This window comes from Rhagoletis pomonella, unplaced genomic scaffold (genome assembly GCF_013731165.1).
Source record: "Rhagoletis pomonella isolate Grant_MI unplaced genomic scaffold, Rhpom_1.0 Rhpom_scaffold_00007, whole genome shotgun sequence".
NCBI lineage: Eukaryota > Metazoa > Arthropoda > Insecta > Diptera > Tephritidae > Rhagoletis > Rhagoletis pomonella.
This window is the reverse complement of record NW_023458561.1, coordinates 3,371,369-3,394,582: the sequence shown is the minus strand read 5'-3', so window position 1 is coordinate 3,394,582 and position 23,214 is coordinate 3,371,369. Positions and strand designations below refer to the sequence as shown.

Here is a 23,214-nt window from a genome sequence, read left to right as displayed (position 1 = left end):
CCAATGTCAACTTCTATAGCTAAACAGGAAATGCTTGATGCTACATTGATTTGCTTATGGCTAATACCTCTTTTAATGAATATAGCGATTCCTTGTTCACACGAAGCGTTGTGGTTGTGAAAATAGCTCATGTATTTGTTGGGTGGGTAACATGTCTTATTATATGGGAGGTGAGTTTCTTGTAGTCCGATTATGTCAGGAAAAAATTCATTGATTAAAAGGTTGAGATCTGCATAATTATTAAAGAGGCCGTTCAAATGCCATTGAAGAATTTGTAACATTTACTCAATGTTATGATCTTGCTCGGGCAAGGGGTTAGGGAGGGGGATGGAATTATTAGGAGAAATAAGGTGCAAAAGCAGAGAAGAAACCATTGCATTTGTTGTTGGGTCATCGACTGATAACATTATTGGTGAAATATTGTTTTCAAGTGTTACTTCATTCTCTTTTACTTTGTTATTTAGATTGGTGTACTTTGCGTTGTTATTTGGTTAATATGCTTGTACAGTGCTTCGGTCGTTTGATGTTTTATTGTTCTGTTGTGGTAAGTCGTTTATGGAATTTTTTTCTTGTGAGTTATTTTTAGAATCTTGTTGTTGAGAGTTGTTTTTGGGTATGTGAGAAAAAACCGGTTTGTCTAAAGAGACAGAAAAGGAGGTGGAACATGAGTTGGAAGAGGGCGGATTGTGCAGATTGTGTAGTTTTATCGCCTCGCGCATAGAACATTTATTATTAGTTTTGATAACTATTATTTCTTTCATCTGCGTGAATTTAGGGCAGTGTTCGCAAAATGTTAATCTGATTAACGATTAAAATGTTAATCTTGATTGACGATTAGAATTAATTAATCGTAATCAACTGTACGATTAATGATTAAATTTTTTTAATCGTTAATCGCTTGCTGCGATTACGATTAATTAATTTTAATCATTAAACGTTAATCCAATTAAAAAGAAAATCTAATTAAGTTGTCTAGTTTGTCCGGATTTGAAACCTAACACGAGATATAGTAATTATTTTGTGTTTTACGCTTATAAAAAGCACATAATATAAAAATATAATTATTATTATTATTAGTAATAAATAACTTTTACAACCCAGCGCACATGTGCAGAGGGATATTAAAACCTAGTTTGTAAAACGTCTGTTGGTATAGATCTAAGTGGAAATGCACACCAAATCGCTTAGATTGATGCGGAATTCCGACTTAGCCATACCCGATTAACTGGCTTTGTGTGCACAGGAAAATTCCACCATAAACTAATTAATCAATTAAGGGTTAATTATTAAAAATTAATTTTTTTAACCGCGGTTACGATTAACTGTTTAATCCGATTAAAATTAATCGACTAACTGTAATCGGATTAAATTTAATCGAATTAACTAATTGATTAAAAAATCAATCGATTAGTGCCAGCACTGATTTAGGGCATGATTTATTGGAGGCAGAGTGGGGGCCAGAGCGATTGACACAATATGTTCGAGAGCATGGGGTTAGATTATGTGGAGGAAAAGCGCATATATCGCAGGCAGGGGGTTTGCTGCAGCGCTTGGCTGTGTGACCAAGAAGCTGACGAATCTTGCATCTCATCGGATTCGGATAATAAGGTCGTACTTTGGTAGTGTACCATGAAATATGGATCTTTTCTGGTAGATGGTATGAATCGAAAGTTAATAACACAACTCCGCTGGGAGTTGGCTTACCATCAAAAAATTTAGGAAACTTGCAAACTGATACTTCTGATACTGGTGATTTCGGTTTCCGGAACTTCATTGAGGCAAGGGGCAAAAATAGTTCCTTTGGTGGTATTGAGGTTGCTATGTAGTTCGATTTTCACGCTGCAAACTCCAATAAGGTTGGTAGTGGATATGAATTTTTTTGCATGTTGTTATGTTTCACCAAGAGAAATAAATTTCCATCCCTGAGTTCCGAAATACTTACAATTTCAGTGCTAATACTTTTTGGCGCTTTGTGAACTGCGAAACACGAATACTTATTAAGAGGTCGATTTGAATTTATAGCTCTTGCTACCAAATATTTTGGGATGTCTTTTTGGGGTTAGGTAAAGTAGGAAATGGATCAATTATAGAGTTTTGAGTTTTTTTCTTTTGTTTGTTGGACTTGAGGATAACGGTGCAAACCTGTTATCCCCAAGGTTGGGCACCCCGAGGGGCATAATTAACACACACAGTTGTTGTACTCAGTACGAAACATGCGGCTATGTATAAGAGGTTTTGTGTATACGCAAGAGTACAAGTAAACAAAAGCAGTAAAAGAAGATCACCAAAAGCACTGTACGCACAACATAACGCGGCGAATATCAGTCGATGACTGTAGACATATGTAGGGATGATATAATAGCTCTGATCTAATACTCTTCGTGTAAAATCCTGTAAAAATGGCAAACAACAAAATCACTCTCTGAAATGGGAGTAAAAAGTGAGTAACAGCAAAAAGTACGGGAACACAAAAAAACATCGGTTAAGATCTTGCATCTTCATTCTCTTCACATCTCTTTTTTCTGAATCTTCCTGCAAGTTCGTGTAAAAATCTGTAAGTCCACTGAGTACTGGATCAGAGCTAATACAAGATTTCACAAAGAGAAGACGAGAGTAAGAAGAAATACCGAACAAATGAATTTAGCTTTCCATTTTGCAAACAAAAGATGGTATGTTATATGTATTAATGACTTTAACGTTAGCCTAACGACAGATGAAGCAGAACCACAGATTATATTCCTAAAAGAAAAACTAAATTTGGGAATGTATACAAATAGAAATGCTCAAACTACAAGCTAAAAAAGAGTAATTGATGCGGTGTATCCATATATGTCACAATGTGTTTTCAATTCGAAATCAAAGAAGAATCCAGCAAAACGGCACCTTCGCTATCCAATGTATTTTCCCTTCGTTATGAATTCGAAATCCAGCCCATTATCGAATTGAAGTTTTATTGTGAGAGAGCGATTGTCTTATATTTTCCTTCGAGAATGAGTTGTATTTCACTTTCTCTCTTGTTACTATGGTTTTAATTTTTTTTCGAACCCATTTCGAGTGTATTTCAAATTTACTCTGAACGTTGGAAAACCAAGGTTGGTTATGAGTTCGTTATCAGTTCGATATGCTCATTGGATATCGAAGGTACTTTTCGAACGTTCGCCAAAATGTTTATAGGGAGCCTATGAAAATGTTTGTGATTGTAGACTACTACATAGTATATCATATCATAACAGGGGCGGTTCAGAGAATTAAACAAACAAACAAAAATTTTAAGATCTCATGTTTCATTCAAACCGCAGTTAACGCAATCGAATTTTGTTCAAAATTAAATTTTGATGCATAAACGCTCTTAAACTGTCTTTGCACCTGTGCGGAGTTGACTTGACAATTTGAAGAACGCGTGGAACGGGTCATAATTCGATTTTTTTTACAGCGAATATGATGTGCGTTTACTGCTATCACCGCTAAAAGTGTAAATAAATTCTCGACATACACCCTAAAGTCCAAACATACGCCACAAAAGAAAATTCAATGACCAATTTCTCATTTGCGGGGCGGTTCGGAATCGAAGCATTAAACTTTGCGCCTACTTTCTTATTTTGAATCGGCATTTCGGCGAAAATTTGCTTTCATTTTCTAAATAGTTACTCTCTGTCAGATTTTTGTTCATCCAGACTCTAGGTCCTAGAGTATTTCTGCTTCAAGAAGTAAGTTTTGAAAAAACAAATCCAAATTTTTTGCGGTTAGGGCTCTTCGTTTTTTCGATATCCGAAAAATTGGAAAATAGGAGGTGTTTTTCCTAACTAATGGCGCTTTCTTTTCTACCGAAAAATGTTGCCTTCTCAGTGCCCTCTATGCACAAATACTAAGAAGAGGGCATTGAAAAGACAATAGTTTTTGTAGAAAAGAAGTCGCCATAAGACAAAACTTATTTACACATGAATCTGTGTGGCATATGATAGTTGACCGAACCCAATAAAGCACGCTATTCGTTTCTGTTCTGTGCTTACTGACGCCAACTGGAAATGCCAACTGATGCTAAGTCCTTCTGTAACTGGTACCTTTATCCTCTGCCACAACAGCGGCTGCAGTGTTTCTCATAGATATACAAATATTGTATTTTTTGTTAATTTTTCATGTGAATTATTGTTCAATAAGAATTTGTTAAACCGCTCCTGAATTTTGAAAAGTAAAAATGTCACTTTGTGTACATTCTCTTATCGGATCTCTCTTTCTTTTTTGAATATATCGACACTCTGATGTTGGGGAATGTACTTTGAATTTACTAGCAATATAGAAGTACTACATATATGGGTAAGATATTTTAACACCCTTGAGTCACAAGTAGGTATATACGAAGTACCATATTTTATCAATCATACCGATAATTTAATGTATTAAAAGAATTAAAAATGAAACTGAATAAAAAATAAACAAAAATATATATAATATATATAATAAAATTAAGTGAAATTAATGTTCAATTTCGAACCCAACCTACATGTGTATGTATGTAACTGAATCGACTAATAATAGGTTTATATTTAAAAAGATTTTCCCATTTTCGAGCTTAACTCCCTAGTGTGTAATTATAAAAAGAGATTAGCCATACAAAATTATAATTATAAAATAATATCAGATTAAACCGATAACTTTTTGGTGTCCATCCTAGTTTATCTATTATACTTGCAAGGAAGAGGAGGAATGTCAAATGTAAAAGTAAACAAAAATTTACGCCAGCAAGGAAAAAAGGTTTGTAAAGGTATTTTTAATAAAATATTAATTTGAAATATATATAAATCGCATAATATGTGCAGCAGAAAAAAGTGACCACGGTGGCACAGAGAAGAAGCTTAACTTTTCGTCGAGTTGTGAGAATAACAAGCACAACTAATTTAACAGCTAACGAGCTTTGATTGAGATTATATTTATATGTAAACGTACTTTTATGCTTTGCCGTACGCATATGTTTACACATCAAATTCCATGAGTACCTAGGTACTCACGCCTCTTTTTCTTCATTTTAATCTTCAATCATAATACCTTTTTTAGGTTTTCACAAGATTATCTATAACCAAGGCTGGCAAATCTTAGCAAATGCTTGTAAAAGCGTATATCACATATACATAGTTATATGCAGTGTTGCCAGAACTTTTTGGGCCGACCGGCTAGATTGGCAAAAAAAGCGGCTAAAAACGGCTAAAATGTTTTAGTGAAATTTCACATAGACTCTGGCAAAAAACGGCTAAAATGTTTTAGTGAAAATTCACATGCTTTATTTAAATAAATCGCAAGAAACGAAAGACTAGTTAACACCATTAATTTATATCGAGTGTATATTCCTCATCATCAAATGAATCACTATTGTATATATCACCTGAATTCATTATTTTTAAGAGATCGTCATCTACAGTAAAATTATGGCAGCATTTTTCTTCACGTTTTAAACCGTATCTTATATATAAAATAGCGTTTAACGTTTTAACGCACATTGATTTCTTTGCTTAGTTTTTATTTTATTCATTGAACTAAATTCGCTCTACTTCTGCATTACTTATAGGCAAAACAAGAAAACGAAAAACTAGGTTGCAAAGGTCAGCGAAAGGGTTTTCTCCTAGGGCATTTCGAAATTGATAAACTTCGGCCCAAAATTTTACAGTTGAGTCTAAATTACTCCAGGTATGTAACGTTAACCGTTGCCATTGCATCTCTATGGATGTTATTTCGTCGGCATTATATTTGTGTTTTTGTTGCTGTAGTTGAACAAATACTTTTGGTTTAATTACTCTTAATGCATTTCCAACTGAAAAAAGTCAATTTTTTTAGTGTGGCAATATTTGTAGGGAGGCGTTGGCGTAATTACTTTATTAAAGTGATAATAAAATAGCGACCATTTTCTCGAATTATTTTCTCGGCTTCGTGGAAAAAGCGTTTGTGCTTACTTTGGTTTTTAAATACTCTTCAAAACTGTGATAAAACTGAGGAAATGGAGCAAGGTATGGTTCCAACGGGGAGCATATAGGATCAAATGGGTCCGCGCTAATAACCACTAGGGAGCATAGATGCGAAAGTAAAACATTGAGTTCATTAAAAATCTTCATTGGGTCTGCATTATTGCTTTCGAACAACTTGTTTACTTTTTGCACCTGAAAATTAGGCAAATAGTAAAATCGGCTAAAAACGGCTAACTTTTTTTTTACAAACCGGCTAACAAATCGGCTGCCGGCTAGATCGAATTTTCTCCGGCTATTTGCTATCAAAACCGGCTAAATCTAGCCGGAAAACGGCTAAAATGGCAACGCTGCATATATGTGTGCAGTTTTGTTGGTTTTTGCATACATTCGACTTACGTGCTTATTTTGCATACTTGGCAACATTTAATATATTTTCGGGGGAAAAACGATAGAAATGCGTGAAACAAGGGGAATAAATATATATCTTTTTATACTTTTGCTACCACCTTGTAGGAATTCTAATTATTCAATAATTTTAAATGACAAGGGAAGGTCATTTTCGATTGATAACACTGCCCACCAAAATTCTGTTGCATAAAATATTGTAGGCGATTGTTATAAGATTTTCCCCGAAGAAACCGAATCTGACCGTTAAGATATTGGATTGGCTCTAGTTTTCTCTAAACACTGTTGTAGTGGGTTTTAATTAAATAACTATATTTCGATGATTTGGCAGCAAACGGGTTGCAACGTGATGGTAAATATCGGTGTTTCCATGCAGCCGTACGCGACATTCGTACGCTTATGGAGTAACATAAATCTCTCAAAAATAGAAGTTACTGAAAAACCAAATTATGGTTATGTTGTAATCAAAGGGTACAATGTTTGAGAAAAAAATAAGCAGCCTCGAAACTATGGTGTGGAAAATATCCGTTCAAAGAAGGGTGATAACTAGAGCTCGGATATTTATGCAACTGATTATTCTTGTTTAACATCACAGAAAGTCCGGACCTAAGTAGAAACTCATTATAGGAGGAAGTGAGTTAATTTGGACCTATTATGTTTTGCATATTTTCACATGATTTGCATGTTTGCATATTTGCATATTTTTATATATATTTTGCATATTTTTGTATATATTTTGCATATTTCCTATAAATAAATTATTATAAGCATGTCACATTGATGCCAGCTCTTGTTAACTCCGCACGCGACATACTGACCTCCTTCTGCCTCAACAGTGATGGCCAGCTACGCCAGCATAGAACAATAATAATAATAATAATCCCAACAATTACAAATGTAATTTATTTGTGGTATGTAGGCAAGTGATGCTGTGAAAATCTTTTGCAAGTTCGCCAACTAAAGCCCAACACCTTCTTTAAGTACAACATCCGCCATCCGGACCGGGCGATTTGAGACTGTCAAAAGACTGAATAGCATATCTTAGGGCATCTTCATTAGCCATATTTCTGGCAACAAACCAGTTGTACCTTCACACGGTGGCTCTCACCAGTTGATGGAATGTGAAACCATCACCTGATTTCCACGAAATTGAGTCTCTAGAAGAACAGAGAGTTCTCCGTTAAAAAGCTTTGTGGTTTGATTCTTCTTCAGAATTTTTACCAGCCTAGCCGTTTGACTCAAGGTTTCTTCGCAGAGCGAATTATACTACGTTCCCAAGGCACGTAATCCGCTCTCCCATTCATAATATTATCTCTGATTCATAATTGGCACTGTAAACAGTGAAGTCTGTTCCCCTTGTGAGCGGTATTCTTTGCTGCACAACTTTGAGCCTATCCCAGTTAGTTTGGGAGAGGCATTTCACCAGAATGGTTCCATCCCTCTCTTATGAACGAGCATTGGTTACAGTGCCGGAGGCAATGAGGGCCCGGATCAGCATTTAATTTCCGCAGTAGTCTTCTGCCGAGCTTAACCCGCCCTTTTACGAACTCACAATAAGTTGCCCGGGACCCAGACCTCCAGACGTAGTTGCTTCGAAGGAATACCGAGGGCAGTTCTGCCTCGATCGACCCTTGAATCACTTCTACCTTTGTTTGAGGTAAGCGTTTCATGGCGCCAGAGGTCTGTCTGGGTGATCGGAATTGGACAATGCCACACCAGTACCGTGCCACACTATGACTCCAAGAGGCATTGGGACAGCCATTGGTTCTGTCACCACAGGTTTCCTTCCTTTGCAACATTCGCAAACAAATTTGGATGTCGGAACATCCATCAAGGTCCCACTGGTTTCTGGAGTAACCTCCGTAGACCTGGGCCGCTTACTGAATGCAGAGACAGGAGGAGTTTGGTCAGCCACAGGGTTTCCCCTGCTTGTGTTTCGCCCCCCGATACTTCCTCTTATGGGCTGTGGAGAGAAAACCAACTCCGTCATTGGAGGGTAGCTGGCAGCGAACTGCTTCTCAACCTACATCACCTGCAACAGGTTGGTCCTCTTCCGACTCTGAAGAAGAGAGGATTGGCCTTTTCTCCCTACTCTCCTGGAGGATGCGCTCCTGGGCTGTGACATTGGTGACTTTGGCAATAGTTGGGGCCTCAAATGCGGATGATTTCCCACAGATACTAATAAAGTAGTTTAAAGGGTTAACTAAATACAAGTTGTTGATAAATTTGAAAATATGCGTTTAACAAAACTTGTTTAATTTTCTCTCATGGACACTAGTGCAAACGACTTCGGTCTTGTTCCTTAGGTGTTTTTTAAATTGTTGTATAAAGATCTTTTTTAGCATATCGAACTATGTATTTTTTTAATTTTTTAATATACTTTACATAGTTCTTGCATATATTTTTCATATTCAATTAGCATAAAAATCCGAGCTCTAGTGATAGTGGATAGTGAAGTGGTTTTAAGGCACATATATTTACATGGCTTCACTTGCGTTCCCAATTGGCCTCAGTTGGCACAGAAGAGAAACGACTGGCGTACTTTGCTGAACTCGGCCCAAATCGTTTAGGCGGTTACAGCGCCAAAAAATAAAAAGAAGATATGTGCGTATATGCGAAAGTCTGCAAATCCTGGGAGTTTTCCTTTTCTTTAAAAATGCCTAAACTAAGCTAAATAATCTACCTTTGTAATCCTTCCATTTTTTAATAGAAATTATCTCTGCTTAGTTTTTATTAAAAAAAAACATAATAACGTACGCGACAGATTTTTCCCCCAAACAGTATCTTTACTAGTAACACATACTAAATTAAATTTTTAATTTAATTTTATCAGTTCTTCTCTTCACCGTTTCGCGTTTTCAAAACCTTTTTCCGCCAGCTGAATACGAAATTTAAAGTTATAAAGCCGTTTGAATTCATTTGCTTGCATTTTCGGTTTACATTTACATGGAAAGACCCATATGTGTCTGGTTGTTACATTAAATTTGCTTCTAAAACGGAAAAACGTAGCTTGTACATAAACTGTACATAAACGTACACATAAAACAACGCACAACACAGTATTTTCTATTTAAATATATTATAGAAACCCATTAGCAATCCAAGGAATTTATGTAGGTGACAGGTAATAAGGTCAATGGAAATAAGGTCAATTGACTTTATTCCCACCCTGGTGCGAAATAAAGTCAATTGACATTGTTACCTTTTCAAAAGCGAAATAAAGTCAACAAAAATTTGGAAACAAAGTCATTGACGCTATTTCCTCATTAAAATGGAAATAGCGTCAACAATGCTTAAAGTATATCGATTCATAGAAAAAAATGTTGTTCTTACAATACACATTGCCCCGAAAGTGTTGTTTTTTAATAGATGAAAAAGGTTATTTCCAAATCCTCAGTGTTGTGATATTAATCCACACACAATCATGAACTACCACCAATTGATTTTTTTTTTAATTTAAATTACGAATATGTAAAAACACGATGCGAAAAACTAAACACCTGCGCACAGCTGGAATACGAGAAATATTTGAAGAAAAAGTGTAGAAATGATCCATAACTTGCAAAACATTTTTCGTTTCCACAAAAAAAAAGCGAACACTATTAAATTGAAGGAACAGTCCATGTCCAAAAACCCCGGAGGAACACTGAAAGGATTCTGTGTTTTAAATTAGCATATCTTGAACGAATTCAGAATGTCTAAGATGGAAAAAAAAATCAACCTTTCTATAAGGAAACAATTATAGAAAAAGAAATTTCTTACACTGTATTCATGTCTCCGGCAGCAATTGACGACATCATTTAAAAGCAGCTAAGGAGAATTACGACACTATTTATTAGATGGCACATTCAACGAGCCAATGTGCCAAAATGCGAGTATAAACCACTATTGATTATTTAATATCGGAACCGAGATCATATAAGTTAATAGATTGGTTTTCACACACTTTTGAAACACAAATTATATGCTTTTTTACTGCAGACAAGTTGTTGCCCCACAACACAGCAGAAATCTTCCAATCAGGGCTGCCAACTACCCTTAGTTATGAGGTGCAATATTGAGGATAAAAAAGTGCCAAATAGAAAAATAAAAGTGCCAAAAAAGGTGTCATTCCTTTTAATCATTCACATTTAGTAATAAAATAAAGATACATTTTCCAAACAAAAGTGCAATAATAAAATAAGATAAACCAGTTGAATAGCCTTTATAAATTAGAAAATTTTAGTTGAGAAAAAGAAATGCAAGCAAAAGATTTCAAAAAAATGTACTGATATGTTATTTTTTTTACAAAAGTGCCATTTTGGCACTTTGTGCCAAATTGAAAAATTAAGTGCCATTTGAAGTAAAATTGGGACAAATTGCACGGTTTGAGCCAAGTTGGCATCCCTGCTTCCATTAACTTACAAATATTAAAATGTGAAATTAAAATTGCATCATCTATTGCAGGGCCGAGGATGTAGAAAATTGCCATGAATAACAAAAATCTGTAACCTAACAGTTTTAGTACTTCTATAAATACACACGTATTTTATTTACCTTTTAACATTCTCTCATTGTATTCTCTTTCCATATTTACTTGTACTTATGTACTTAACCATAATTCGTTTTAAGTTTCAATAACGAGTTCAGTTGGTATTAAATCGTTCACCGAGACTGTCTAAAATCGGGAACCTTACGAAATAGCGCGTTCTGTTTAACTAATTTTTTTCATTATGATTAAGTTTCATATTTCCTTTAATTGTTAATATCCCAACGGTTTTTACCCTCCATTCCCGCCCATCCGCACGAGGGGCGCAGTCCGCATGACGTACGGAACCAGTTTTTTAAATTTTTGCGCCGAGTCACGGCAGGAGTTTGTTAAGTGTCGAGATCTAAAACTGTTCAGCTACAGAACTAAATTCATCAGCCGATTTTATGTCTTTATTTTAATGATTCATCTATTGAGAGAGGACAGTATCGATTTCTTAATGCAGAAAAGCGGATCTGATATATCAAACGTGCTGGAATGAGAGTTAAAATCCTGGCATAAGCAACGGAGTGGGTCGTGCAATTCAAAATTGGTTTTACAAGCTTTCAGAAATAGGGGGCAAAAGTGTCTTGATACCCGGGAGGGAACATTAAGGCTAACTTCGCCAAGAAGAAGCGGACTTGAAATTGAGCCTGTTAGTAATTTAACTATAAAAATTGTACCAAGCATTTGCTTGCGGCTGGAAAGTGTAGGAAGATTAATAAGTTTTAATCGGCTCGTATAAGGTGGAAGGTTATATTGAGAATCCCAACGGAAATTTCTTAAAGCAAAAAGTAGGAATTGTTTGTGAATTAATTCTATCTTGTCTGAGTAAATTTGATACCTTGGATTCCAAACCACCGAACTGTATTCCAGAATTGGCCTAACTAATGTTGTAAACAGAGTGATATAAGGGTCACACAACTCTTTTGACCATTGTTTCACAAAAGCAAGAACACCTTTAGCCTTGTTGACTGTCACATTAATATGAAGTTTAAAATTAAGCTTAGGATCCATTGTGATACCAAGGTCCACAAAATTGTATACCTGTTCCAGGTTATGGTTACCTACTGTATAACAAGCGGGATGAACAGCTCTTCGCGAGAAGCTCATTACTTTACATTTCTTAAGATTTAGAGGCATAAGATTTACTTGACACCAGTAAGCCATGCTGTCTAAGTCTGATTGTAGCAAAGACCTTTCTTTAATTGAAACGTACGATTTATAAAGCTTTACATCATCTGCATACATTAAAATTTTGGAAAATTGTATATTTGTAGAAATATCGTTTATAAAAAGCAAGAACAGAACTGGGCCTAGGTGGCTACCTTGAGGGACTCCTGAAGTAACATCAATGACGTCAGAGATAGTATTTTTAAACATTACCCTTTGTGATCTATCATAGAGGTATGAAGAGATCCAACGTAGAAAATTAGGTGGAAGACCAAGAAGATCAAGTTTGTAGATGAGCAACGAGTGGCACACTTTGTCAAATGCTTTACTGAAGTCAGTATATATAACATCAACAGTTTTGCTTTCACTAAATGCTTTTGAGATAAAGGATGTTAATTCAAGTAAATTTGTAGAAGTTGATTTGCCCTTGCAAAATCCATGTTGACTATATGAAATGCTAGAAGAGATAGAATGCGTCAACTGATTTGTTATAATTGCTTCAAATAACACTATGCGACAGTCAAAATCGGGATGGGATGAAACCAACGGGAAATGTTATATCGGTCAAAAACAAGTTATACGTGTCCCGGCGTTTCCCTGGGTCACGTCTAGGAATCGAGATATATCGATTTGAAGTTAGTAACTATCATATAGGGGAAATTGTCACCTTTGGTGGTCTTGTTTTTACATAACTCGAGAACCACTAGTCCGATTTTGCTCAAAAAATTAAAAATTACAATTCCTTTAATCTGTTCATATAACGTTTTTCTATATAATCAAAATTTTTGCCGGTAAAAATAAATGTATGAAGAAAAAAAATATTTTTTGCCTAAAATATTAAATTTCATGAGGTATGTCTCATTTTGTTCATAGGTTATGTGACTTTACGTGACACTGTTTTCCGTTTTGGATTTTTTATGAATTAAAAAGAAAAAAATTTAATTTTTAAGAAAAAAAAAATTATTTTTATTCTTATTTTATTTTTCGGCCGCTGTGGTGTAGTGGTCCTTCCTTCCATATAGTTGGAAAAACGCCCTCTTTAAGAGATAAATTAAATATCGCTGTTAACGGCTCATAGAGATAATCAGAACAAAATATAAGAATACAAGTAGGGATCTGGTCAGGACCATAACTGAAGGACTTCTTTAAGGATATCAGATAAACTACTACATCATCGGGAGAATTACTGGGATATTTATTGAGTTCATTGGACATAGTTTAAAAGGATAGTCAATGTTAGCATGTGAGTTAATGGAATAATTGGATTCAAAAAACTGAGCGAACATGTTAGAAATTGTTTGATTATCACTAGAGACGGTATTTTGATACTTCATGGCGGAAGGAAACCCACGTACATTTCGCTTGGAGTTTACGAAGTCATAAAATGATTTGGGGTTATATCTTATACGCCGTTTGATTTTACACAAGTAAGCTTTATAACACTTTTTGTTTAATTCAAAAAACTTATGACGCAAAAGTGAGTATTTTACATAGTATGAGTGTAAACCGGATTTTTTGTGTAATCTAAAATAACGCGACTTTCTGTTTTTCAAATTTCTCAGTTCTTTAGTGAACCATAACTGTGTTTGCTCTTCAGGAACATACATGCGTTTAGGCACATGCTTTTCAAATAATTTATGTAAAGTAAAGTTAAAAAGTGCAACGCTTTCTTCAATATTTTCTTTAAATGCAGGCCACGACAATTTAGACAGTTCTTTGTTAAGCATTTTAAAGTTGGCTTTCGAAAAATCAAAGCAAATATTTGGTTTGTATGCTTGGGTACTGCAATTTTGACCATCACTTATAACTTCGTAAGATACCTCCATAGCAGGGTGGTAGACATCTTCGGGCAAAACTAGTGGATCACACTTATTTACAACGGATAAGATGCATCATCAACTTAAACAAGATCTAATACTTTACCAAACTTATTGTGAAGAACATTAACCTGAGTTAGGCAGAGTTCAGCCATCTCCTCTAAAAATACGTTGTTGCACGCACTAGACGGGATTGACAACTTTTTGCGGCCAACGGCAGAGCAGCATTCTAGTTTGAGATTCTAACAAGATGGAGTGGCTGCGCACACTGCTAGGCAAACTAGGCAGATTATTTTGGTTTTTTTTTTCAGTAGCACAATTTTCCAGTATTTTTTTATTGTTCAATAAATGATTATAAGTGATCATCAGGTCAAGGTGCAGGGATGGTATTTACAGGTACAGTAGTCGAGAGTTTATCTTTAATTTAAGCCTAAGTGGAAGATTCTACCACCTTTTCTTTCTTTGCTAGAGCTTCTCAAGTATCGCAAAAAACGCGAGTTTTTGGCACTTTGACATCGTTTTTCTCAAAATCTGGACCTGATGAAAACTTGATGGTTACGAATTCGTAATCAGCACAAACACTTTTATCAAAAACATCTTTACCATTAGCCGCACCAAAATCAGCGTTGCCCTGTGTTATACGCAATTTAAGTGTTATGCAGACTCAGGTTCTTTAAATAAATTGTATTTTTTTTTGTAATTTCTAGATTTGACCCAAGCGGGACAAGCGATTTAAAAATAAAAATTTAGGAATTTAAAGAATCTTATGCGTTCCTATAGTTTCGAGCGTTTTGATTTATCCTCAAAAGATAAGAACTCATTTTCTTACGTGTAATTCCTATGGGAAAATAAACGATCAATGCGTGACCTTTTAGAATTATCGCAGAGAGGGGAGATTCTTACTATACCAAATACTAAAATTTTAGTCGGGTTGCGGTCGCATCGCAGGTTTTTTTTTACGTGGTCTAATATACATATGAACGGGCCATTCCGTATCAAATTAAATTCTTCTAAACTAAGGGGATTGAAAGTCCTTCAGTAATTACCAAGTTCTGGGCGATATAAACATATACAGATACTTACTTGAGAGTTTGTACAGCCAGTTGGCTATCGTAGCGACGTTCCGGTGATGGGAGTTTCTCAAAATGTGTAAGACATGGATGTATTCGGTGGTAATCATCTCTATGCTCCCCCCAAGACCATCCAGCCTCTATTTTGTTCAAAGCCCACATTTCATGTATGTTTTCTGCTAGCTTTTCTTTTATCTGATCAACGGAAGAAGGAAGCATTACACCAGATGTATCAACCGGATTAGGTACAAAGGCGGTATCATCTTCAATAAGCCATGGTCCGGCCAAAACATTCTTATACAAGTTTCCAAAGTAAAAACATGGATCTAAGCTTAGATTTTGATGTGGCATCAAACATTGTACCAGGGGGGAAAACCCTATTGGTGGAGAAAATTTTAGGCGCCCATGGTCTCCGCCAAATAGAAAGCGGCAACTAAAAATTAAAAATTTTATTACATGAGAAACATAAGCAAGTATACATTTAGCTCACCTTAGTTTTGAGGAACAACTCATAACTGGGAAAAACATCCCATCCAAATTAAAATCTCGGAAGCAGCCTCGAACTTTATTGCCGTTAAAAGAAAATGTAATGATTGGTATTGAAAGATCGATTGTAACCCCAATAACATCTCCCTTTCGTATAAATGGCTCCTCAGGTAAATGATTCACAATCAAAGTACGTCGTCCACCTGTCCATAAGTAAGCACCGTCGAAGCCAAAGGAATAAAGGTCATCACCCACGCCGTTTCCTCCCCATTTTTTCCCGCCTCCCGGATATGGAACATACCCAGAAGTGTTAGCCCAACCTATTCTTAAATGTGGCATCATGTGAGTGGTTTGTTCAATATGGTCCATAGTGACTTCAAAGTACCATTTTTGGTACATTGCGGAACCATCTACGCGCCCGACAAAAATATTGGGACGTATGCTAAAAGAAAATAAATAAATGTCTCAAGTAAGTTAACATACGGAAGAATGAATCAGAAAATTTTTACCTAGCTACATGATCGACCAACTGGGTTTGCAGCAATAAATTTTTTCCAGGCAATAGAAAGTCGCAAATATTATTTTGCGATGACCGAACTGCCACACCATTGCCAACACAAAGAGAACACAATACATCGAGAACTTTAGGGTCTCGACCATGTTTTTCCAGTAACGAGATAATAACTTTGATATGCTCGTCACGCATCATGTTCAATGCTTCTGGTGAATCAATGAGTACGCAGTGTAATACATCCAACATACCTGAGCCCTCACTGGATGCTTGTGAGCCCAACCGCGAAAATAACCAATTTAAACGGTTACTGTTGGCAAACTGTGCACAATTAGTATGGTTTCCCTTGATAATAGCGGCCAATAGTTGATAAAGATATGTCGATATCAAGTCCCAGCTTTGACCAGTCTCATCGCCAGCCAAAAAACTTGCCAAAAATCCTTGCGAAGTGATCACGTTAATTTTATCGATAGCTTCTAGGATTAGATTGAGCACTCCTTCTTCTTGGAAAAGGTCTTGCCGATTTCTGAGCGCTCTAAACCGATTTTGCTTTTCTTCATGCTCTGAAAATAAATTAAAGATAATGGGATTTAACCACACAGACTAGCCATTCTTTACATTTTTAGACAGAAACATTCATATGTATGTGGTCGATTATTTGACTGGCAACATTACATTCGTACGCATTTTTTCTACAATATGAATCAATTGTCCATCAAATAACAGAAAACCACCTCGGTTTTTAAATGATATGATTAGGCATGGTCAAATCTATGTTTCTGTAAAAGCAAGGTTTTAATAATTCCTTTGGCTTCAAAGTCATTGGCATTCGAATGTGCACTGGCAACGTTACACTTTTAAGAAGTTCAAGGATTGGTCATGTCAGAAACCTTGAAATTTCTGCGAGTGGGTGAACGAATATTGCTAATTTTTCAGTATGTCATCTACAATGAATGCAGGAGGACATCTGCATACTAAATTGCTAAAAATTTTAGGTTTTTAAGGTTTAACCAAAAGGCTTCGCTAAACCATTTTTTCTTCGCGTTCTTATTCTGTCATCATAAACAAATGTGTGAGCTGAAATAAGGAATCTATTCAAGGTTAAAAAATTCAACTCGATTATCCTTAAAAATTGCAACTAGGTCAAAAATAATCCAACAGTAAAATTCTTGACCGGAAAATCTTTGTTTTATCGTCACAAATAAAAATTACTTAACTTTGCTGCAAAAACCACTTATGTTTAATAACTTAAAATATTCATAAGTCCATCTAAAGTGTTCTGTGTTTTTTTTTTAATCCATTCTGAATCACTGTTTTTTCTTTAAATCATCTAAGACAATTTCAGAACTGATACGGTGGTTTCTGTAACTTCTTTAATCTTAGATACAAAAGTCTTAATGCATTTATCGCAGTTTTATAGAAGAGTTCTTGCGTAAACAATTTTTAGCAAAATCAATAGATTAATAAACTCTTCATAGTCTGGTGTAGACTTGTACCAGATTCTATAAAATTGTAGTGAATACAATCACGTGGAAAGGGATGATAACTTATCAGTTTTACATGTTGCAAAAAAATTCATTGAGTTCAAGGCAATCACATATATAATCAAAATCTTTAGAGATAAAGATTTCAAAGAATATTTTACAAATGTTAGCTTCGCCTTATATAAATAGAATAGCTATTAAAACTCAGTAGTATCCCTGCAGTGAAACCCCAACCTAGTCAGGAAAAATACTAGTTTACAACCAGAATTTCCTGACTGAAACCGAACTAGTTTAAAAGTGATCAGACTTGTAGTAAGTACAAAAAGATTTATTCATGCCCAGTTTTATTTGACTTCGACAGTTTAATACAATAGAGTACACAAAATATTCTAACTTTTATTTGAGTATATGGTAAACCGTTACAGCGAGTACGTACTCGCAATTTTACCATACCTGTTAAATAATGATTAATATTCATAATGATTATTAATTAAACCATGTTTTTTTGGATAACCGTTTAATGATTGAATACCGACATTGGCACCTGCTTAATGATTAATAATTAATTACTTAAACATAAATATTTTAATTAATTCGTTAACTTTAATTACATCATTATATTTTTGACTTTTTTTAATTACACGATTAATATGATTATTTGATTAATTTTAATTATCAATCAACAAGCCAAAGTATAGACACATATTAAGAATATTTAATAACTGCTTGAATTATTTATTTATTTTATTCTTATCCAAATCTCAAATTTTAAACACTAATTATTACTTTTAAAAAATTTTTTATTCACTTAGTTTACTCAAAAATTAACTAAGGTATCTTTTTATTTTTAACTAAAATGTTTTCCATATTCAAGCTTTTACTTTTAATATAATTTAATCCAAAATGCATTTAAATTTATGTTCGAAAGTTTGAAGTATTTATGTATTTATTTTTCCTTTTAATAAATACTCAAAAAATTTAACACTACATAAAATTGTGTAATGTATTAAAGTGTTTTTATTGTATATTCATGAATTTATTATATTTTTTGACTTCCAAAATAGTCATTTTGGCCTATAATTATACTAGTATTTTTCTGTCTATTTTGAACTAGTATGAGACTGGTATATTTCTGACCGAAATCTGACAATTGTCATCTCGTAGGACATCCCCGTGTTAAAAATACCAGTTGACTGCATGGAAAAAAGCTAGCTGGCTGACTAGTTGGGCATGCAGTTCATACTAGTTGTGAGGTAGTTTACAAATAGTACATTTGACTACAGGGATAATACTCAATTCGCAATTATTCAAGGTAAGACTTTCTTCAATATGTCTTATTATTTATTGTTAAAATGAAACGAGAATAGTTATCAAGTCAATAAAAAAATTTAAATCAAAAGAAAACACTGGCCACGTTACATTTATTTATTAGGTAGTTGTGCAACGAAATCAGCTACGATTTCTTTTTTTCCATATGGCATACGTAAGATGTCAACAATACTAAGAAAACATGTTAAATATCCTTTTGGAAAGGATACTTAAGTATCCGAAAAACAACTTTTTAGTTTTTCACTGGCTACGTTACACTTAACATTTGCGGTACATTTCATTACGACTTAATAGGAGTTCTAAACAACTTTTTCGCTAACTTGGAACGTATCCTGTTAAACTAATTTATTTTCTATCGTTTAGAATTTTTTCATCCAAAATAAACGAAGGAAAGCTTGTGTTTTTGTAGTTTTCCTTGTTCTAGTATTGAAAACTGTTTTTAGGTTCGAGAAAAATCTTTCGAAAAAAGAAGCGAAATATTAAACACAAATTACTTGGACATGATAAAAATTAGTGTCAGAAGCAGCTGACAGATATAGTGAATACCAATATGTACAATATTTGAAAGAAAGAAAAAATCGGACTGGTTTACTTTCCTGCTGAATTGACCATGTATATATGCACATGTACCCAATTTGCCAAACGACTCTGAATATAAAAAGATGTGGTTGATACACACAATGCATATTTTTCAAATAAACGAAAATTCAAATAACGAAGCTACACTGAATAAGATGCACTTTGTTTATTTAGAAAAATAGTAGTTTCGTTCCTCAACTTTTCTGGATAAAACCTGTAAAATTGTCAAAAAGCAAAATTGCTCTAAGAGAAAGCGGGAAAAACCAAAAAGTACGGGAACGCTTTTCGGGTAAAAACTGGTGTATAGCTACGGTGACCATATTTATGGGAGCCGAATACGGGACAAAATTTAATTTTGTGAATTTATTCAACAAAAACTTACAGATCTTAAAGTCCAAGATCCTAGATTTATAAACCCTGAAACAGCATCCTTATAGTAACATTTCAAATTTGTGGGATATTTTTCTCGAGATTTTCAGCCCGCGAAATTTGTTAAAAAATTCGTTAAATTTTAGTATTATAAAGTGTAATATTGATATCTCTAAGACTTTTTTTGGCAATTCTTTTGTTGACGGTGTAACGCAGTTTTTCATACAAATTAAGCATCTATGTTCAACAATTTTTTTAAAAGGGAAGCAAATGAGCATCTCTTTCCACTTGCACTTTATTATACTCGAATTTAATGAGCTACAAAACTGCTAACCAAATCTTTTTTCTAAAGATTCTAATTAAAAAGTTTGAAATTTTGGAGAAACATTGCAGAATTAATTTTTACAGTTTTTTGCACAAAGTCGGAAACTTGGATTTATATGGTTTTTATTAGACAAAGAGCTTTACTTTCATAAAAAAATAATAAACATTATTAAACTAAAGGAAAATGGCCAAACCTTGCTAAAAAGTCGGGTTCTGATTTATATTTTGGTCACTGTATGTATTCCTCGATTCTAATCACAGGCATTCAAATTAGAAAATAATAGCTGTTTATGGAGAAAATTACGATCATATACCAACATCACTTAAAACTGGTTCATAGGCATGCCATTTTAATGAGCTGTAAAGGCGTCAAAATACGTAATACAGAATACGGGACAAATACAGGATATTAAAAGGAATTCAGAACATTTGGCGTCCCGTATAAAATAAATAAATTACCATTACAATGGGTCAAAAAAGAGGACTGTCCCGTATAATAAAGGACGGATGGTCACCGTACATATGGTAGATTTAGATAAAGTAGGCGATGCTATATCTATTTCTGAAGTTGATGATATATACGAAAAATTATTTTCCATTTTATCAAATTATAAATGTAAATTACAAAATCGAAGAGACAACAAAAAAGGCGCACGTTCTTTTTTTCACTCGCGTAATTGATCTTAAACGGCACTAATCGCGAGTTACAACAAATCTTTAGGCAATTGTTTTTCGTTTGCATATATTGTAATATTTAAGTAAATCAAACCATGGTTCAATAATTACAGGTATTGTCTTCTCTGAGAGCGCATTTTCCAATCTGCCTTATTTGAAAAATACCGTTGTTGCCCACACTAAAAGGTTTACTGTAAGGGAGAAGGGATATTTCTGTACACCATATACCTACGGTGACCATCCGTGCTTTATTTCAAAGGACAGCCCTTTATTTTAACCCCCTGTCCTATATACTTTTTTTCAAAATAAAGGACGCCTTTTGTCCTTTATTTCTTAAACTATCCTTTAAATTAGCTCTGCATTTTTTAGAGGTAAATTTTTAAACACAGAATATGAAAAATAAAAATGTCCCTTATAAAATATAGTGAAAACCTTCGCCAGTTTGTTTCGCACCCAACTTAAGTGTTTCTATTTAATCGGTAATCTTTGTACAATCTATAAAGCACGGGGAAAGTTGTGCCCAGGATCGTGTTGCACGCTGAGTTTCCAGTTTCGCTGAAAGAGAACAATAGACCCCCTGCTGCACAGTGGTTCAAAACTGGCATTTAGTGTTCGTAATTCACTGGAGCCTTAATTTTTCATTTTTTTTTAATTTATTTTATTTTATAATAAATTTTACATAACAAAAAGTAGTTGAAAATAATTGCATGGTTCTAACAAAACGAAAAAAATACCCAAAAATAAATTTGAAATGTTATAAAAAATTTTCACCTAAATAAATATTTTTTTCGGGTTTTAGTAAAAATTTGCTGAAAAATGAAGGCTCCGGTGAATTATGAACATTAAATTCCAATTTTGAACTACTGCGTGCTGGCTTCGTCGTGCAGTATGAATTATGGAAAACGCATTTTGCTAGCAAAGGATGCGAAGTTCTTGGAAAGGATTTGGCTTAATTTTTCGCTACAGCAGGGGAACTTGTACAATTAAATAATGTAATTAACTGGTTAATTATTAATAAATTAATTTATTTAATTTTTCGCTACAGCTGAGGAACTTGTACAATTAAATAATATAATTAACTGGTGATTTAAATTACGATATTGGTAAGGTACTTTTATCATACAAGTTGTATGTACGTATTCCCAAATCATTTAAAAAAAATGACCTTTATTTTACTTTGGTTAATATGGTCAACGTAACCATATGTCATATGCCTTCTCCAGATGTTAGCTTTTTTGGAGCACCACAAGATTTTAGTGGTTTTAACTTACAAAGCAAGCGTGATGTATTAAAGTGTTATTTTTTTTTTGTCGAACCACGCGAAAGAAGAAGGAAAAATGTATGCTTAGAAGAATTTCACTGCTGACGCGCCAAAAAAACTAACTGAAATATGGAATGGACTTGGCATTGATCTTATGAATGAAAAACGCGTCATACTAAAACTTAACCAGTTTATTAGAAGCTACAAAAACGAAATAAAAACTAAAATTAAGTTAAAAAGTTTTGTGGAATCGATTGATGATTTGTTTTTCATCGGGAAATGCAAATGTAATTTAAAAGCAAGCCTATGCGTTTGTGGGAAAATTCCGGAAAGATTGAAATTTTTTATGCAGGATCAACACGCTGACCGGAGTCATGGTTCTACATATGAACCAAGTCAGTCAATACCACCATCTGAGGTAATAACTTCATTGAAACCACGAGCTTACCCCAAAAGGTACTCGGCGTTGAATTTCGCGATGATGTGACAGATTTGGAATATCTAACATAGCAGCTTCATGTTTAGCAACAGCTCTCTTCATATTGACACAGAGGTGAAACTGGAGACCTAATTATTATTGATAGGATAAAGTATCCAGAGAAAAGATTAAGGCACGGGAAGCAGTACGCAAAAGCCAAACAGACGACAGCAACCTCAGCTACTTTTCATTTGATGGAAGACAAAATGACGCATTAACAATGGAAAAAATTGACGGCAAATGCCACCAAATCATGGTTGAAAACCCACATTTAGTCGCCCTTAAAGAGCCGAACTCAAAACTATTAGGATATGTGAAAGTTCAAGCTGAAGATGCTTTTACCAAGCAAAGGCAGCTTAGGGAGTTTTTCAGCGAAAAGGGTTTCAGTTTAAATAATTTAATTGGCATTTCCAGCGATGGAGAAAGCACTAACACAGGCGTTTTGTATGGTATTGTAAGGCGCTTTGAGATCGATTTGTGAAGGCCGTTGCATTGGCTTAAATGCCTCCTACATTTTAATGAATTTATTTTTCGACACCTACTCGAATTTCTCGATAATTCCAAAATGAGCGGAGCAAGAACTGCCAGCGGTTTATTAACCAAATAAATTGGATGTGTGGGAAAATGGTATTAAAATAATTTTTTCGGAATATTTTCTTAGAAAACATTTTACTAAACACAATTTTTTTAATTTTTTTCAGAGTGTAGTTGATTTTAAAACCATACTACTAGAAAACATGCCACCTTCTTCATCAGATGATTGGAAGCGCGATTTATCGACTGATGTAAAGT

General features: G+C 34.4%; 1 protein-coding gene across 1 annotated transcript in view; it reads right to left on the bottom strand.

Annotated features, from left to right (window-relative positions):
• Nucleotides 1-23,214, bottom strand: part of LOC118742255 (ryanodine receptor) — a gene marked incomplete at its 3' end in the record, with an annotated part of 525,243 nt that overhangs the window by 351,089 nt on the left and 150,940 nt on the right. The window contains 3 exon segments of the mRNA XM_036474193.1: nucleotides 14,940-15,359; nucleotides 15,417-15,854; nucleotides 15,922-16,486. Of these exon segments, the coding sequence (XP_036330086.1) occupies nucleotides 14,940-15,359; nucleotides 15,417-15,854; nucleotides 15,922-16,486 (1,423 nt within the window).